This window comes from Calypte anna, chromosome 5A (assembly GCF_003957555.1).
Source record: "Calypte anna isolate BGI_N300 chromosome 5A, bCalAnn1_v1.p, whole genome shotgun sequence".
Classification (NCBI taxonomy): Eukaryota; Metazoa; Chordata; class Aves; order Apodiformes; family Trochilidae; genus Calypte; species Calypte anna.
In genome coordinates this window covers 30,786,071-30,803,303 of record NC_044251.1, presented here as the reverse complement: position 1 = coordinate 30,803,303, position 17,233 = coordinate 30,786,071, and the positions used below count along the sequence as shown (strand labels likewise).

General features: G+C 42.8%; 1 protein-coding gene across 3 annotated transcripts in view; it reads left to right on the top strand.

Moving 5' to 3' along the window:
• Window positions 1-15,052, top strand: part of CCDC85C (coiled-coil domain containing 85C) — a 104,427-nt gene extending 89,375 nt beyond the window's left edge. For all 3 annotated transcript variants that reach the window (XM_030451719.1, XM_030451720.1, XM_030451721.1), the window contains 3 exons: window positions 7,338-7,433; window positions 11,907-12,005; window positions 13,649-15,052. In XM_030451719.1, coding sequence (XP_030307579.1) covers window positions 7,338-7,433; window positions 11,907-12,005; window positions 13,649-13,738 — 285 coding nt within the window. In that variant the 3' untranslated portion in view covers window positions 13,739-15,052. The remainder of the gene's footprint in view (window positions 1-7,337; window positions 7,434-11,906; window positions 12,006-13,648) is intronic.
• The last annotated feature ends 2,181 nt before the right edge of the window (window positions 15,053-17,233 follow it).

Sequence of the window (17,233 nt, the reverse complement as noted above, 5' to 3'; positions counted from 1 at the left end):
CCTCTGGGAAATCTTCTTGCAGCCAAGGAGGAGCCCTGGGGCTGCTGCCAGGGGCCTTCAGGTGGCTTTGTCCCTGCGGGGCTGTGAGAGGAGCCAGACCCCTTCAGGAGCACCACGTGTGGTGGCAATGGCAGAGCTGCTGTGGGCATGAGAAGATGCAACAAGGAGGGGAAGGGTCTTCTAAGGATGGGAGGGAGATGAGTCAGCCTGGAGTCATGTCACGCTTCAGTGCTGCGCTGTGCCATCGCTTTGTTTCAGGCATTAACCCCTGCAGCTGCAAGGCAGCAGAGGACTGAAACACAGAAATGGTGAGGGGGTCTGATCTGCCATTTTGGGGCCCAGGGAATTTCTCAGGCTGCCAGTAACAGGGGTTATTTTTTTTTTCATGTGACCCACAGCCCCCGGGGGTTGCTGATCATTTTCCTGAGGGAAGGAAATTAATCTTTCTTTCTGGATGGGCCAGCTGTGTGCAGCCCGTTGCTTGCCCTCGGTGCTGCCTGTGCTATGTTTCCCATGGGGACACTGTCCTTTGGGGTTTCAGTTTGTTCCCTGCAAGGGTCTAGGGATGCTTCTTTCATGCCAGAGTGGCCCTGTGCTCTTGGTCCTTGGTTTTGCCACTGGTTTTCCCCATCTGCCCCCAGCACTGCCTCTGGCTGGAGCTCCTCCAGGCGCTTTCTAAACTTTGTAGCTACAAGCACCATTTGCAAAACCAAAGATTTCTGAGCCCCACTTCTGCCAGCATGTTCGGGCTGGGGTATGCAATCGGACATGGCATCTTTCCAAGTTACTGCTTGGCTCTGCCATACACTTTCCACTTTCCAGGGCTGCAGACATGTTTCTGCTTCCTGCTTGTCCCTTAGCAGGTCGTAATTACAAGGTGGTCTCTGCACCTTTATTTCTTTAAAACACCTGGATGGTGATGGGTGCTAAGGAAGGGCCCAGGTATGATTCAAATCTGGGCAAGCAGACTGAAAACAAAACCACTGTGAGATAAATAGCCGTGCCTAGGAATTTGATTGAGACTTGTCTGGCAGTGCCTGCCTGCAATGTAATTTTCCTTGTTCTGTCTCAGCAATAAAAACTTCAGTGTCTGCTGTGACTCCATCTACCTTTATGTTGTCTGAAGTGTATCACTACAAAAATTTGGTTTATTTAATTGGATTTGAATCCTAAATGTCTGCTTTTGGGTTTGGTTTGGTTTGGTTTTTTTAATACTAGACAAAAAAAAAAAAAAAGCAAGGAGAAGATATGAGGTTCAGAAGCATTAATGCTTGCATGCTCCATGTTGGTCTGAAGCATCCATCCTCAGTGCCTGGGACTGTAGGTTTTAGGTGAAGTAAAATCAGCATGACATGGTCCTCTGGGTTTTGCAACTTAGGCTGTATTCAGTCTTTCTGCAGATGAAGAATAACTCTCTTGGAGCTGAGGTGGGAAAGCATGTAATTAAAAGACAGAATATAATTGAGCAGAAAGAGATTGAAAACTGGTGGCACGACCAGGGTCTCATGTCTTTTGAGATCCCTGGAGGAATCAAGGAAAAATTGTTTATAACCATTTCTTTGTTCCTTTTTGAGATTTCTAGTCCAAAACCTCCAAAAGAGCAGACACCTGTTGTCTCCAGTTAGGTTCTTTTCTTCTTGGGTTCCAAAGCATCCCTACTGTTACTAAGAAATGTTCACATTTTGAGCCTTATTTTGCCTCTGTGGAGGTGTGTCATTATCAGGAGTTCCCACCGTGCCCTGGTACAGAGAGTTCTATTAATTTTGTTCCTCCAAACACATAGGAATGGAGTATTGATGGTGGTGCTTGTCAGCATCAGTGTGGGACCACATGGTGTGCAACCAGATAGAGTCAGCAAGGACTCATCAGGCAATTTGGTATTAAACACTGGCTGTGCCATCATGGCTTAATACAGAGGAGCAGATTTTCTCCAGCAGCAGCAAGTTGAGGCCTTTGCTCTTTAATTTTTGTGTCAGATTAAAAAGGATCGTTATCAGTACTTCTTGTCTTTGGATTTTTCTTTTTCACATCAGTACTTTTGCTCTGCTGATAGTCTTTGTGTTCTGGGCTGAGGCAGTGAATGGGCTAGTTTGATTTGGTTGGTTTTCTTCTTTGTGTTTGAGGCTGTCACCAGGTCAAACATTTTTTAAGAGAATTGGGGGATTTATCCCTTACGTGTAGCATATTGCTTCAAGGATGCTCTGACATCAGAGACTGTGGAGTTCCTCTCTTATTCTATTAGTGATACAGCTGGATTGTGAATCCCCTTACAGACCATAGATTGAACCACAAGCCATGAAGACTCAGAATTGGGTTTCTTGGGTTGATTTGTGGTTTGGGCATGTATGATGTGGGTCTGCCTGGACGAGAAGGCTGATGCTATGCGGGAACAGTAAGTGCTGAGAACTGCATTGGTCCCATCACAGACACTAACAAATTCCCAGAACTGATCTGCTTGAAATGGAGGAATAGGTGAAGGCTGAAAGAGAAATGTGTTCAGTGGTGCTTCAGTATTGCTGTCATGGATTCTCCACTGGGAGAGAGGCTGGATACATGATTACTTGACACTTGGCTCCCATGAGGGATGCAGAAGAGCCCTGCCAGGAGCCTCCTGGGACACTACAGTCCCGGAGCAATACTGGCAGCAAAATAGGGCTGGTTTTCCCAGGGAAGAACTCATCCACACCACAGTGATCTTGAATGCTCTGAACTGGCTGCAGTGGTTTGCAGAGCAGCAAAAGGACTAGAAAGCATTGAATGGATCACACAGAGCTCCAGAGCTTTTGATTCCCTGGGCTTTTGCTTCTTACAAACGTATCTTGGAGAAGGGTCTCTGACTTTCAGAGGTGCAGTGGCCAACAAACCCTGTGCATGGGGAAGATAAGATGCTTCCTCCAAGCACTTGAGATCTCTCATGTGTAAGATACCTAACCTAGACACCTCCACCCCCCTGGTAATCTCACTACTGGGCAGCTCTTTCTTTTAGCAGTGTAAATGTGGCTGTGGAGAAAACAGAAAGTGGTGTGAGATGTAATTCTACCCAGGTCACCATTTTAAACCACAACATACATGTACAGTTGTTTGTTTTTGAATTACAAGTTCAGAAAGTTAAACTAACTTTCAATCTCCTCTCTGCTGCTGTAAACCTGGAGGTACTGCAAAGCTAGTTGTGGCCAAAGAGAGTAAGAAACTTTGCATTTTGAAGTGAGTCAGCTTCCTGTAAACTGGAAACACAATCAAGATGGTGATTCTCAACAGCTTTGTTATAAATATAATGGCATCCTTTTTGGTGAATTCTGAACTCCCTTTTAGCTCAAAATTCATTTATTTAGTTATGCAATACTCCACATAACCACATGTCTGAGGATGAAGATTGAGCCATCTCTGAGCTACCAAATACTGTGAAGTCCTAGCAAGTGGAAAAGCCAGAGAGTGCATGTTCAACAAAATGAGACAGAGAGAGGAAATTGAGTGTGATGCCTGCCCCAGAACACACCAAATTGCTTTTTGCCTATATGGACAAATTCTACTTCTTAGGATGTAACCAGATTAACCTTTCTATTATTGTCTGTCAGGGTGCTGAGTCAGTTGTGTTCCAGTCGCTGTGAAAATGTCAGTGATAGGGAACCGGAAGGGGCATGGGTTTCTGCAGTGGTAAGAGGTTCTCAGAATAGCTGAGTTAGAGTGCTGGGATGCAGCTGTTTACCACAGTTCCAAAATTCTTACACAGTTCCCAGATACATCTATTTTAGGCATGAGGAATCTCCTCTCCTATCTCTGTGATTTCAGCTACTACCTTAACACTGACTTCCTGAGATTTTCCCTGCCCTCCTGCCCTTCTTCCAATCTCCTATCTCTGGTTCCCTCTCCCCCTACATTTCATCTCATCTGGTTTCCTGCTGGGCAATATTAACATCCTCCTCTTTCTTCCCATTCCTTCCCTTCTCTCCCACTGTTGGCAGTTTTCCAGCCCAGAAACCTTGGCTTTATCTCCAGTTCCTTCTATTTCCTCCCCTTCAGTTAATACCAGTGAACTCTGTCCATTTTCCTCTCCAGTTCTCCAAAGTCTGGCCATTCATCCTGCTGGGTATGTTGTAATTTCTTTCCTTGCTGACTACAAACCCCTCCTTTCTGGCCTCTTTCACATATTCCTCCATACAGGAAGCTGATATGAATTTGTCTGAAGGTGTTTTGTGAACCATACTGAAATCAGTGTGGACAAAGCACCTATTCCCCCCCTTATAATACTCCCAGCTCTGTGTCTGGAAAGAACCTTCTCTAGGGGTGCAACTGCACAAAGAGCACTGAGTGTAATGGTAAATATTAAGCCATCCATAGCAGTGGGAAGTGCTTCCTGGTACTTCCATGTGTGTGTATTTACCTGATTCATCAAAGAGTGGGGATGTTGATGAGATACTTAACTTGCTCTCCTACTTCCTTCATGTGCATGTGTGGCCTTCTTTAGCAGCAAGCAGTCTTATGTGGTTGGGAGATCTCTGTGGCTTGAGGCAAAGCAGGTCTGCATCATGGTCATTTGGAACACTCTTCCATATAAGTATCTATTACACAGTGATCTGGATAGGCTGTTAGGCTGGATATTAGGAAACATTTTTTCTCTGAAAGGGTTGTCAGACATTTTTAGTAGTCTACCCAGGGCAGTGGTGGAGTCACCAACCCTGAAGGTAATTAAATGGCGTGTGGACAGGGTTTAGTGGTGATCTTATAGTGTTGGTCAAAGGTTGGACTGGATGATGTTGAAGGTCTCTTCCAACCAAGGACATTCTGTGATTCTGTGATCTGCCGTTGCTGACTGTTGCACTCATCAATTTGGGCATCTGTTTCAGCTGAGTGGGATATCTGGCTTCCAAGCTAAGGATCAAGGATCATGTCTGATTTAGTAATTGAGTAATCTTATACTGAGACTGTAACTGCAAGGTTTGGGTCTACCTCCTTTGTCGCATCCCTCATTCTTTAACATGATTTTTCTTTTCTTAAGTCAAATTTTCTACCTGTGTCCAGGTGGAGCTCAGCTGATTGTCCTTGCTGAATTTCAACCACTGGTCTGAGAAGGATGATGACCCCTTGAACAGTTTTTGTTTGACACAATATATTCAGTGCAGCACCATGCATGCAAGGTTACTTTTATCATGTCAGAGTGGTGATTGGTGAAATATGATCAAACACTTTAGAAAACATTTCTCTCTAATCACGCTGGTTTAATTTATATTCTGTAATAATTTTGAGAATGATTATGATCATGGAAATGCTTTGTAGCTCATTAGTGACTTAAGTTCTGTGAAGGGAAGCTGCCACTGCCTGTCTGTCATACAGGAGCCTCATTAGCTACTCCAGATCGATCAGAAAACTACTTAAAATCTTGCTTAAAATTTTGCTTAAAATCCGTAAAAGTAGGATCCAGCAGAATTCTCTTCACTTGTATCACTCTCAACTCAGAGGAAATACTGGATGTCAGACCTTTGCTTGGTATTTTCTGTGGTACTTCTAAAGGGGACTGTGGGGAAGATCCATATTAGGTCCAGTTCATGGCCACAAAGTCCTGAAGATTCTTCTTTCAGTTGTTAGGACCCTGGTCATTTATAGAAAGAAGGCAGTTTTCATGCTGAAGCCAGAGGAATTATGCACATATTGATGTCTTTGACCTATGTGGGAGGCTGATTCTGGAAGGACTGTTGCATTTACCAGCCTTGTGAGAAATTTGTAACCCATTTTGCAGTCTTAAGTAGCATCTATAGACTGGCTGGACCCAGTCTCTGGTGCTCCCACCCCAGCCTCTGTCTTTTCTGTGTGCTTTTATGGATGGGGTGGCTGAGGACATGTCCCCAGGTGGCCACAGATCCAGCAAGCTGTAGCCCTTTGCCAACATATTGAAAACCATGCCCAGCCAGTGAGTGTCTCTTGATCTCTGTGCTTTGGCAGTCTGTTAAATCTCCTTGGAGAATTACTGTGAAGTTACTAAGTCTAATTTTCACTTTTCTGAGATGCCTGCCTCTCAGAAGGAAGTTTTTGGATCACCAGCAACACAATTTGTGAAGGCCTCTATTATGAGTAAAGGGCTGTTTGTCATGACATGGGTTCAGCACAGTTCAGTGGCCTGGGCATGAGAAACTCCATGTTTTTCATGGTTTTTTGGGGAGGGGGTTTGCTTAATGGCTTAGCCCATCTTTTTCTTCCATGTATGCACATGAACACTTTCATTAGTAAAAAGGCCCCCACAATTTAAAACATTTGGAAGAACAAGAGGTGGTGAAGTGCCCTGCCACCGGTCCTCCTTTCTGGCACAAGTAGCTTGTTGGCCTTGGCTTAGGAGGCAAAGTGATGAGAGGAAGCATAAAACATGCTGTGTTTTTAAACACAGGAAAGATGAGAATGGACTGCCCCGTGTGCTGTGTGTGAAGGCATTCCTGTGATGGTGCTACATGCCGCTCTGCCATCCTAATTTGCTTTCAGAGGCCCTCAGTATAATCATTCTTTGTGTTTCCTAAAGGACGTGAAGACTAAATATGAGTTTTGTCAATGGTTTCATTGTTGATTTCTCCCACTGCTACAAAGCTGTCCAAAAATATTAGGGACAGGCAGGGTGCATCTTACTGAATAAAGATATTGTGTCTCTCATAATCCAAGTTGGATGCTTTTAAAAAAAGAAAGCTCCATAAAAAGTGCTTACAAGGCTGTTTGGACAGTAGAAATCTTTTGTAAAATATAATTTCGGCATCTTTCCCAATGGGATCCTTCATGCAAGAAGACTGGCCAGCATTTTGGAAACAAACCCAGCCAACATTAGCTTTGGACATCTGCTTGTTTTAAGGTTGCCTTCACAATTTTCTCTGTAGCTGGAGATTGGTACTTGATGTCTATGTAAAAATGTTGCCAGAAAAGCAATGAAGTTATGCCAACTGTTTCTTTAATGAAAGCAGCTTCTTAGAAATGACCGCTTTATGCTGAAAAATCATCTTGTTTGCATTGCTCCCTTGGCTAGAAGGATGAGAACTTTTTGATCCTGCCTTTGTACAAAGCTATCTTAAGTGAGCAAAAAATGTTTCTTGAATCAATTTAGCTTTAAACCACAGTGATCTCCTGCCTGAATACATCTAGCCTGAGTGATAGTAGGCTTAAATGGCATTAAATCAAGTGACTTGTGAGGAAGAGGTACTGATGTCTTTTGTCTCTGCAGGTGGCTGAAGAGGATTGAATTTGGGAGAAGCTAGTGCTCAATTTTTCTGGATGTTCTCTTTCTCCTTGCTTAAATCACCCAAAGGAAATTAATGCAATAATAATAATAATAATTAATAATAATTAACCTTATCTTTTTTCAACAGGGTCCATCTCGCATGACAGCAGATCTTGCATCTTCTCCTGCAGCAGGATATGTCCCTGTTGGTCAGAAACCAGAGGCTGTTGTGCATGCTATGAAGGTAAGGATGTGCCATGATGTGGTACAGTGTGCTGTGGGGCAGCAGAGACCTGTCTGGCAGAATTGCAAGTTTGCTCTTCTCATGGCAACACAACAGATAGAAAGTTAGTACTTTGTACTAATCCGTTTTTACTTGCATGTTGTCATCCTATCCCTCATGTAGTTCAGTCTACTGCTGTTGGCCTTTTCTTCCCAAACTGTGGCATTTATACCTTTCTGCTCCTGCTCTTCATTTCATTTGGTGAGGTGGTTGTGAGGGACAATATTAAGCACAGTTGATAGTGGTTTTAAGTTACAAAATCAAATAATTATACATTGATTATGAACACATTTTTTTGGAAATTAAGTTTCTATTTGATGTAAGGGTTATGGCAGAGAGTCTCTTAGGAAGTGCAAGCAACAAATGATGTTAAGATGTGGTTTGTTAAGCTTATGGAAAAGTTTGGGAAACTAATGAGGAAGATTCTTGGAAACTGGAAATTAAGTTTGAGAGGTGTGGTGCAAAGGTGCATGTAAAGGAATTGAAGTCAGATGACTGGTTGTTTGCACATATTATTATTAGTAGTAGTACTGTTATTAATATCATAATCTTCATTATTAATCCTCTACTTCAGAGCTTTTTTGGTCATTAGGAAGGGCTGTAAAAATTCTCTTCTGCACTTTGACATTTTGGCTGGTGGGGTGCATTCGTCTTCAAATCCTTGGCAAGTGCCATGGCTGGATTTAGGAAGCAGGTGCCCTAGCAGACATCTCATGGGATGTAAGTGATCTCATGTGATGTATCCTGCCCACACATGTAGGGTTAAAAATACTCTCACATTTGAAGTTAGGAGGAAATTTTCCTGCAGGTTGGTGTGGCAGGGAGAGATGAGAAGCTATTTGTTTTTCCATCTTGTGGCCCATTTCCAAGGATCAGATGGAAATTGAAAAGACTGAGGAAACTGGTTGTTTCAATTTCTCCTCCTCCCTTCTTGTGACATAGTGAAATTGTGGCTGTTGGTCTCCAGCTGAGAATCTTAAACTGGATAGAAGAAAATGTTTCATGACAACAACATGCTGGAGCATATGGAGTGGGTCTTATCTACACCCTGCAGGACTGGGCAGCTTTTCCCTGCATATGGGAATCCTGATGCAGTTACCAGCATAGATCCTCACTGCCTGTGATACAGCTCATGACCTTTCCTTTAGGAGAAGAGAGTAGCCTAAAATACCACATCAGGTATCTGAAAAAGCCCTTCTTAGTTGTGTAAAGAAGTCCTTACAGCTGTAACAGGCTAGGTTCTTACCTCAAAGAAGGGCAAGGATAGATGAAAGTTGACTTCACTTGTGGACTGCTTGAGTGCAAGTCTGCCCAAGCAAAGGTCACAGAGGGGCTGTGCACCAGCTATGTGGCTGAAGCATTGCCTGTCATGTAACATAAGTTTGTTCATCAGGGCATTTAGGTATTTTCTTTATTTTTGCTTCTGAAATAGTTTTTGTTTATTTGTGCCTATGAAATAAGGAGTGAGATGACAGGTTGGCACTGCTAACAGCTGTTTTTGCTAACGAGAATAAAAGGTACATATGCTACAGCTCAGTATCTCACTTAACATCAAAGCACTTTTCTTAGGAACTGAGCAAACCTGCTAAAGACATGGGGAGGTGAGGAAGAGACAAGTGCAAGAGAACAATGCTTAGCCTATAACCCGCCTCCCCTGCAGCAGCAGCCAGGATCTCCCATGTGTGCAGAGCCATCAGGCAGTCACTCCCACTGCTGTTGGTTAAGGCAGGTTTTGGACAACACTAGGGAAAAGTCCTATCAAGGGATACAGACTGCTCCCTTGATGAAGAACTGTGCTGTGTTCAGCAGTGCTTTTTCCTTCTGACTTAAAATTAAAGAAAACAGTGAGCCTTGCACCCTTCAAAAAGCATCCTTCCATCTCAGAGTGCTTCCTGGGACAGAAACTCTTGCTGCAACTTTCAGCTCCCTTTCCAAAGCCTTACTGCAGTCATCACAACTCTTCAGTGGGGTTTTTTGTTTGTTTTTTAAGTATGCATCATGTGGTCTTGCTGGGCCAGTACAGCAATGCAGCGGGGAGGTGGATGAGATGGACTGGATGAATTTGAGGTGATACTGCCTTGGTCATAGACGTCAGTGCAGTCGTGAAAGAGAACTAAATATACCCGAGGTGTTCCTCACAGTTTATGTATCAGCAGGAAGAAAGCCAGACAAGCCAGCTTGCTCATCAAGAGCACAGTGCAGGTTGGTTTCAGGAGGTGACATCTCCAGGCAGAAGAGCAGCATTACCCTGTCCAGCCCCATTCCCCAGTGTGGGGAATCATCCCATGCCTGAGCAGAGCCACCTGGGCCAGCTGGCATTTCACTCAGGGAGAGCACATCGTGCTGGTGTGTCTGCAAAGAGCCAAGTGCTGTCAGTGCAGTTTGATGAGGAGCAAAAAGGCCAGGATGACATGAGACACCTTGAGCCTGGGGCACACTTTACTGTCTTCTGTAGGTTGAGATGTGGCAGAAATCATGGGGGGGATATACCTTATTTTCTTTGATCGACAGTCCTTGAACTTCAGCTGAGCCACAGACTATTTGTGTGAAAGCATGTCCATAAACACCAGTGCTGTAATTGGAGGAACATTAATGTGGTTCTTCTAAAGAGCTGAGGTGGTGCCTGGCAACATCTGAGAATGTCTGGGGCTAGATCAGCACAAAGAGGCCTTCCTGTGTTTTTTTTAGGAGTTTTGCTTTTCGAAGTGTAGTTTTTCCAGCATGCCTTTTGAGAATAAGCTGTTAAATGCCTTTTTTTCTTACCCCAGATGCTAACTCATCTTTACTGAGTGCCTACCCAGACATCAGGTGGGCCTGGGGAGCAAGATGGTTTACAGGGTAAATAGAGTCCCAAATCATTCAGAAATTAAATAGAGCCATAGCTTCTGTCTGATTTGCTTTTAGCCCCAGCTCTGCCTGGTTTACATTGTTAAAAGAAATTTCCACTGAAAGAAAGGGGCTGCTCCGCCCATCCACACCTCCTGGAATGTTGGGTTTTGTTGTTGCTTTTTGGGGGGTTTTTCAGTTTAAGTGAAAGTCATGGAAAACTGGTTTAGTTTTGTCTGCTGAGACTTTTGTGCCTGCAACATTGATGGTTGGTGAAAGCAGAGGCTGGAGCTGATGTGATCTTTATCTAAATCATGGTTGTCCTTGACACCTGCCAGTGCTCAGCTGCCAGCCTGGCAGCCCTGGTGCTCTGCACAGGGATGTGATCCTGGAGGCCTCTGCCTTTGCAGCTGAGCATTGCAGCCACGCTGACTCCAGCTGAGTGAGTTCGATGTGGAAGTCCAGCTGGATCAATAATTAATTCCCTCCTGTTTAGCAAAAACTAGATGCTCTCTTTGTCAGCATCTACATGCTTTTTGCATCCCTCTTGCCCTTTGTCTACTCTTAGAAAGGATGTGGATAATTCTTATCTGTGCAAGGATTGGTCCCAGCTATGTTGGTTAAAGTAGCTGGTGCATTTTAGAACTAGGTTAAGGGCCTTAGGAGAATGACCTATTTTTGTTCATAACACAGTTTGAGTACAGCACGATTGCTGTGCTGAGGCAGACCTAGGGATAGTCTATCCTGGTATCCCCTCTTGTGGAGCATCCAGTGCTGGATACCTCAGCAAAAGGTGAAACCCATCCTTGCATTGGGTCTGGCTTGGTTCTTCCCTGGGAGATATAGCAGTATTTATGCACACAAATACACCTGCTGCTGGAGCCAACAGAGATTAAAGATAATCTCAGGGAGTTGATGTGATTATCTCCATCTTCAGAGGGCATCTGTGGCACAAGGAGAGGGTGACCCAGATCCACCATGGCACTGGGCACACAGTAGGGACAGCACCTTCAGAGAGGGCTGCAGTTAGAACAAAGGGTCCTGGGAAGCAATACTTGTAAAATTTCCCCACTTCATTGCCATCCCCTCTGCAGCCTGGCTGCATCCAGCTCGGACAAGGGGTGGGCAAGAGCTGGGATTGGAACCATATTGGGATCTTTGAGTCAGTCCCAGGGCTGTGTTCTAACAGGCTGCCTCTTGCTCACTGTCATCATGGGCCTCCAAGGGGCTCCCTTGAAAAACTAAATCAATTAATAACAATTTTCAGCCAAAAGGTGAGTTAAATTGGCCATGTCTAAGATCTGAAAACTTGTGGCTGATTAAGGACCCACACATTTAAGCTGCACAGTGGGTAATACTCTGCTTTTCAGTGACACACACACCCTGGTTTGCCTCTTCCCTGATGAGCATGGATGTGGTGGGGCAGAGGCACAGCATCGCTTGGGATGGGGGAGGATGGAGGTGCTCAGCTTGGTGTTGTGTTTGTCTTTGCAGAGCTCTGCCTCTGAAGGCTTTGTGAATCCTGCCAGTTTAAATACTGGTTATCAAGGTTGTTAGGGGCACTTAATTATTTGAGGAATGTAATGCTTGTTATATTGTTTTTTGTAGGTTCTTGAGGTCCATGAAAATTTGGACAGGCAAATGCAAGACAACTATGAAGAAGACCTGAGTGAAAAGGAGAAGGCGATCGTTCGAGAAATGTGCAATGTAATAACTCCATTCAGCAACTCCATGGGGGTTTTTTGTGTCCTTTTTTTAGAAGCACAGAGGAGCAGGGCTCTACTCTGTACAAGCCACACCAAACATGATGGGAGATCCGCTGGAATAAGTGGAGGCTCTGCTGACCTCTGCTTTGGGTATCAGTAACCTGAGTTCACTGCAGTGAGCACCCTTTGCTGGCAGATGCTTCCCATTCTGCTGCCTTCAGGAATGCAGAGCAGCTAATACAAATGACCAAGAGCTGTGTGTGACTGATTTGAAGAGTCCTGTTAGGAGCTGATTCCATGTCTTTAAGGACATGGTTTGGGCTGAGCAGCAAGCAGTTGCTCTCATTAAAAATGTACAGCTTGAGTTACCATAAGGTAACTTCAGAGGGAGAATATTCATGTCTGAAGCTATGGGATGTCATCATAACTTTGGGGTGCTTTTAGCACTGCCAACAGGGTGGGCAACCACACTGCTTCCTGAGCCTGCCATGTCCTATATGGTGAGCATTCACACAAAGATGTTCTATGTGGTGTCTGCTGCTCTGGCACTGCCTCCAGCTTCAAGGCCCTTTGGCTTTGAACAAAGAGTTTGGGATTTCTGTTCGAACATGGCTCAAGCTGCATGTTGTCTGCAGTCAGTGATTTGCTGTTTGACAGCACCAGCAGTGCCCACAGCAGGGAGGATGCTTATGAAGCCATTTCTTTTAGAAGTCCACACTGGGGGTCAGCACAAGTGGCATCATTTAGTCCCTCACAGCAGCAGAGAGGAGCCTAACCCTCCATTTAAATTCTGAAAACCACCTCAGCTCTAAAAAGAGAGTGTAAAGAACACAAGCGCTTCTTGCAGAACTAGATCATTGCAAGCATGGCTAGGGCTGAAGCACTGCACTTTGGTTGCTGGATCATTGCAAGAAAAGCAAAGAGCAGAGTAAATGTGGGCCTACCTTTTAGGGTCTTTTGTTTTGTCTGCTTAAGACCACATTCCCTTACAGACACGCAGGGCAAAAGGTAAAATGCTGTAACTTCATCCTCCCAAATGGATTAATTTCTGTTTGTGTATCATTGGCTTTTTTTAAATATTAAATATTTTAAATATTTTAATATTAAATTTAATATTAAATTTAAATATTAAATTTAAATATTAAATATTAAGGCAGCTATGAAGTGTTTTGAAGTGTTATTTTTTATCTTATTTAAAAAAAAAATAGCCTCTTACCCCAGTGGCCCTAGAGTTATAAAAATGTATGGTTTTTTGGAAAAAACCTTCTATAGATACGGTTTTAATCATTAGCTTTTTCATTACCTTTTCTGTTCATGTAACATCATTTCTGTAAGCTTGTCAGGGTTGACCTGCCATTGAACTTAACTTCTGAACCTAGTACATTTGTTTTATACTATTACCCCAGGCAAAAATGGTTCTAATTTCAAGAGAGTCTAATTAGAAAAATGCATCAATGTTTTTCCTTTAGAAAATGGTGCAGAGTTGCCATCCGGTGGTTCTGCGGAGAATTACATCCCAACTCTGGAAAATGGCTCATTTTGACTTCTAAAACATTTCAACTCATCAGAGGCTTTGTTTGGTGGTGGTTTTTTTTTTTAATTCCTGTCTTTTTCCCACTCACCCCTCTATTTTTTTTCTTACAGGTTGTCTGGCGAAAGCTGGGTGATGCTGCAAGCTCCAAACCTTCCATCAGGCAGCATCTTTCAGGAAACCAGTTCAAGGGTCCCTTGTAGGAACACCATCTGGATGCTGGAAGTGATTGATTCTGTGAAGACTCAAGAGGCAGAGCTCAGCATTCCTGGCTGCCTGCTCTTTGGGAGTTGGGGTTGAGTTTTTTTCAGGGTTTCCTTTTTCCTTCTGCCCATCCCCATCCCCCAGTTTGTTTTTTGGTTTGGTTTGGGTTTTGTTTTTTTTTTTTTTGTAACAATAGTGTAAATATGGCAGCTAACGGCCTGATTTCCAGGCTGTGGTGCTCTGGAACTACTGTTCAATGGGTAACCATCTAATAATGCCAGACTTGCATCATTTGTATTGTAGTTCAAACCTGCTTTGTTGTAATGATCTGTTTGTAGAATTACCTAACTTGAGAGAATTTTTACGAGGAACAAGAAGAAACCTTACCCCACGGAGAAGTCAGTTTGTATCGCTCCAATCCACCCGCTTGTCAATGATTCATAGCCAGGTTAGTGGCTCCAGGCAGCACTTTCCAAGAAAAGTACAATTTGAATAAATTGGCTTAACTGCCTGCAGAGCTCCTGAGCTGCAAACCCCTTTCTTTTTTGGAGAAGAATGACATGCAACTGTTTTCACAAGGTGCTGAGTACAGCATTGAGTGGCGAGCTAAAAACACTGGCACCACTCTGTACAGTGCAGAGTGGTGCTCCTCACGCAAGTGTAGAGAAAGGCTTTAGAGACACTCTATCAGCTGTTAGTGAACAAAAGATGTAAAATATCTGCAGTTGTAATATGAATTACGTCACTTAGCCACACACCATATGGGAAGGAACACTTTTCCTGTAAAGCTTTTACTACAAAATAATTCAGCAGCAAGCGCTCATGGCCTTCACAGGATCTTCAAGAGCAGCTCATCTATCACACATGGAAGATTTGGCTATTTTTTTTCTAAATGGTCTTGCTGGATCCCTCACCTATACTGATTCCTGTGTAAGGTAACCAAACAACCTTGCAGAGCTGAATAAAAACTCCATAAACACGGGCTGTTGGGTGAGACTAATTCTTGCCATTCAAGCTTTTTGTTAATGAACCATAAAAAGTGGGTTTTTCCATCTTCTAATGGTTGTACATAAAACAGTGGGACTTACCTACATTTGATATTGTGGAGTAGCTGCTTGTATAGTTGTAAGAATTTGACCCCCCCTTCTTATCCAGGTTGTCACAGCAGCTGACCCTGTATTTAACTAGATGTCCAAGGAAGTGGGGCTTGGTTATTAAAATAATAGGTGTTAAAATAATTCTAAAGACAGCCATGTGAAAAGATCAAAGCCTCCTCTTCAAATTTGCATCAATTCTAGTGGTATTTCAAAGACTTAATGACCTCAAACACCATCACTTTCTTTTTATTCTCTTTAAGAATTAGTCAGAGCTGCAGATATCTGAGTTAGCTGGACAGGTTCTTCCTTTTTAATTAATTTGCTCTACCAGTTGAGTTCTTAACTTGGGGTATTGTATTAACATGGAGCACCAATACAATGCTAAGGAGCCCACGTGGCAAGTTACAGAAGGTAATTGGTGCCGTAATATACAATAACCTAGCTGCCTGGGTAAAGAATTTGGATTGTCAGCTCTGGAATCAGTGAAAAAACAAAGGAATACAATGAAAACACACAGTAACCAGTAAAAGTAAGCACCACTTCATTATTCATTTCAGAAATAATGTACTCAAAACAAGTTTGGAAAGAAAACAACCCACCACTAGAACGCCCTTCCAAACACACACTCTCACTCAGACACCAGTAGTTTATTTTTAACTAATGCTCTGAGAGCTGAGCTTGCTAACTCCAAGTAATAATATTTACATTCAGGGTGTCTGCAAAAATCCATTCCATAGTCTGACTGTCTCATTTAAAATACGGCATCTGTAGAGGACTCCAGATTTCCTTCTCTTTGCTTTTTGTTTTGGCTCTTTTTCTTGTCACCACTCATTACTTCTCTTCCTTCTGTACAAGTTCTACCTTGTGATTTTCAGACCGGGAAAGGAGATGTAAAGCAGAGGCATCATTCTTCCTTATGATATAATGTTGAACAGGAGGTTACTTTAATCTATCTGCTTGAAAGCCCATTTTAATTTCAGTGGCATCAAGCATCACTGGATCAAGCAGAGAATTTAAGCATATTTGGAACAAGGTTAATTTATGTCTATGAATTTTAATGAAAATAATGCAAACATTGCCAGCACTTGTAGAGTTAATGGTGTCGATGTTGCTTGCTATTTTAGGAGTATATTATACTAGCAGGTCCTTCAACAAGACAAGTGCTATATTCATCAGATTATTAGTCTCACCAGCTATGTAATTCTCATTCAAATATTCCTTGCTATCAAAACTCTCAAAATCTATTCAATGACTTCAAGGAAAGCTTGGTTTTTTCTACCTGCAGATCTCACCACCAGGGGAGAGAGAGTGCTGCAAATCCTGAAGAAACAGCTTACAGGGTAGCCAGCAGTTCATTTTAACAGTCTTGATACAATTAAGGTATATTCTGTTTCTTTAGGATTCTCTTATTTGGCAGCATGAGTCTTCCATGTAGGACCAATGCATCACTAATATTGCAGGGTGGCAGTGCTGTACACTGGGGTGTTCTTTTTACGGGGTTTTTAGGTTCGCTACTCTTCATACTTAGCTCCATTTTATCTATAAAGTGGCTTCCTGGGGTAAAATGATGCTCAATGACTTTACAGGATGACTTGGGTTCTGAATTTCCAGTTTTCTCAAAAGGCTTTTTACATGCATATTTAAATTTACTTACCTATGAGCTAAATCTTCAGTGAAAACCACCTGAGGAGCTTTGTACATTAAGTTGGAGGGCAACAGCTCTTGAAATAGCGGCCATTAAACTCATATATTTGGGGCACCAGTCCACGTTAATTTCCTCAAGATAGAAGCCCTGGGTTCTGCTATCCTCTGGCAAAGAAAGCATCCACTGCTTACAAATGGACTTTGCCTGCTTAAGAAAGTAAAATCACATCCTTGACTTTAGTTGGAGTGACTGAAGTGAACAGCATTTCCACAGAAGTTTCTGAAATGCCATGGTGTAACCAGCTGCAGTTGGCTTTTGCACCTTGATAAGACTGCTTAGCACAACCTTGTTTAAGAATGGCACATTTTTATCCAAATATTAGATATTAAAATAAATCAGTGTTAAAGTGACCTTTTATCTTTTTAGAAACTGTGGGGGAAGAGTACTACTGATCTTTTTCAAAGTGCATGACTGTAAAGTGATAAAATTGTATATTTTTCATAATGTGGGGAAAGTCTATTTGTGCTGCTTTAGAAATCAGTTTAAAGTTTGATTTCTGTTACACCTGTGATCTTACAGCCCTGCTATATTTTCTGTATGATTTACAAAGAACTGGAGAACTTAGCACCTGCTGTTGTGTATATAGCAAAATTCTTTAGACCTTAGCACGCGTTTTTACCTATTATTGAACCACTCTAGCTTTTTTGGGGAGGGAAAGTAATAGTACAGATTTTTTAATAATGTGTGTAAAA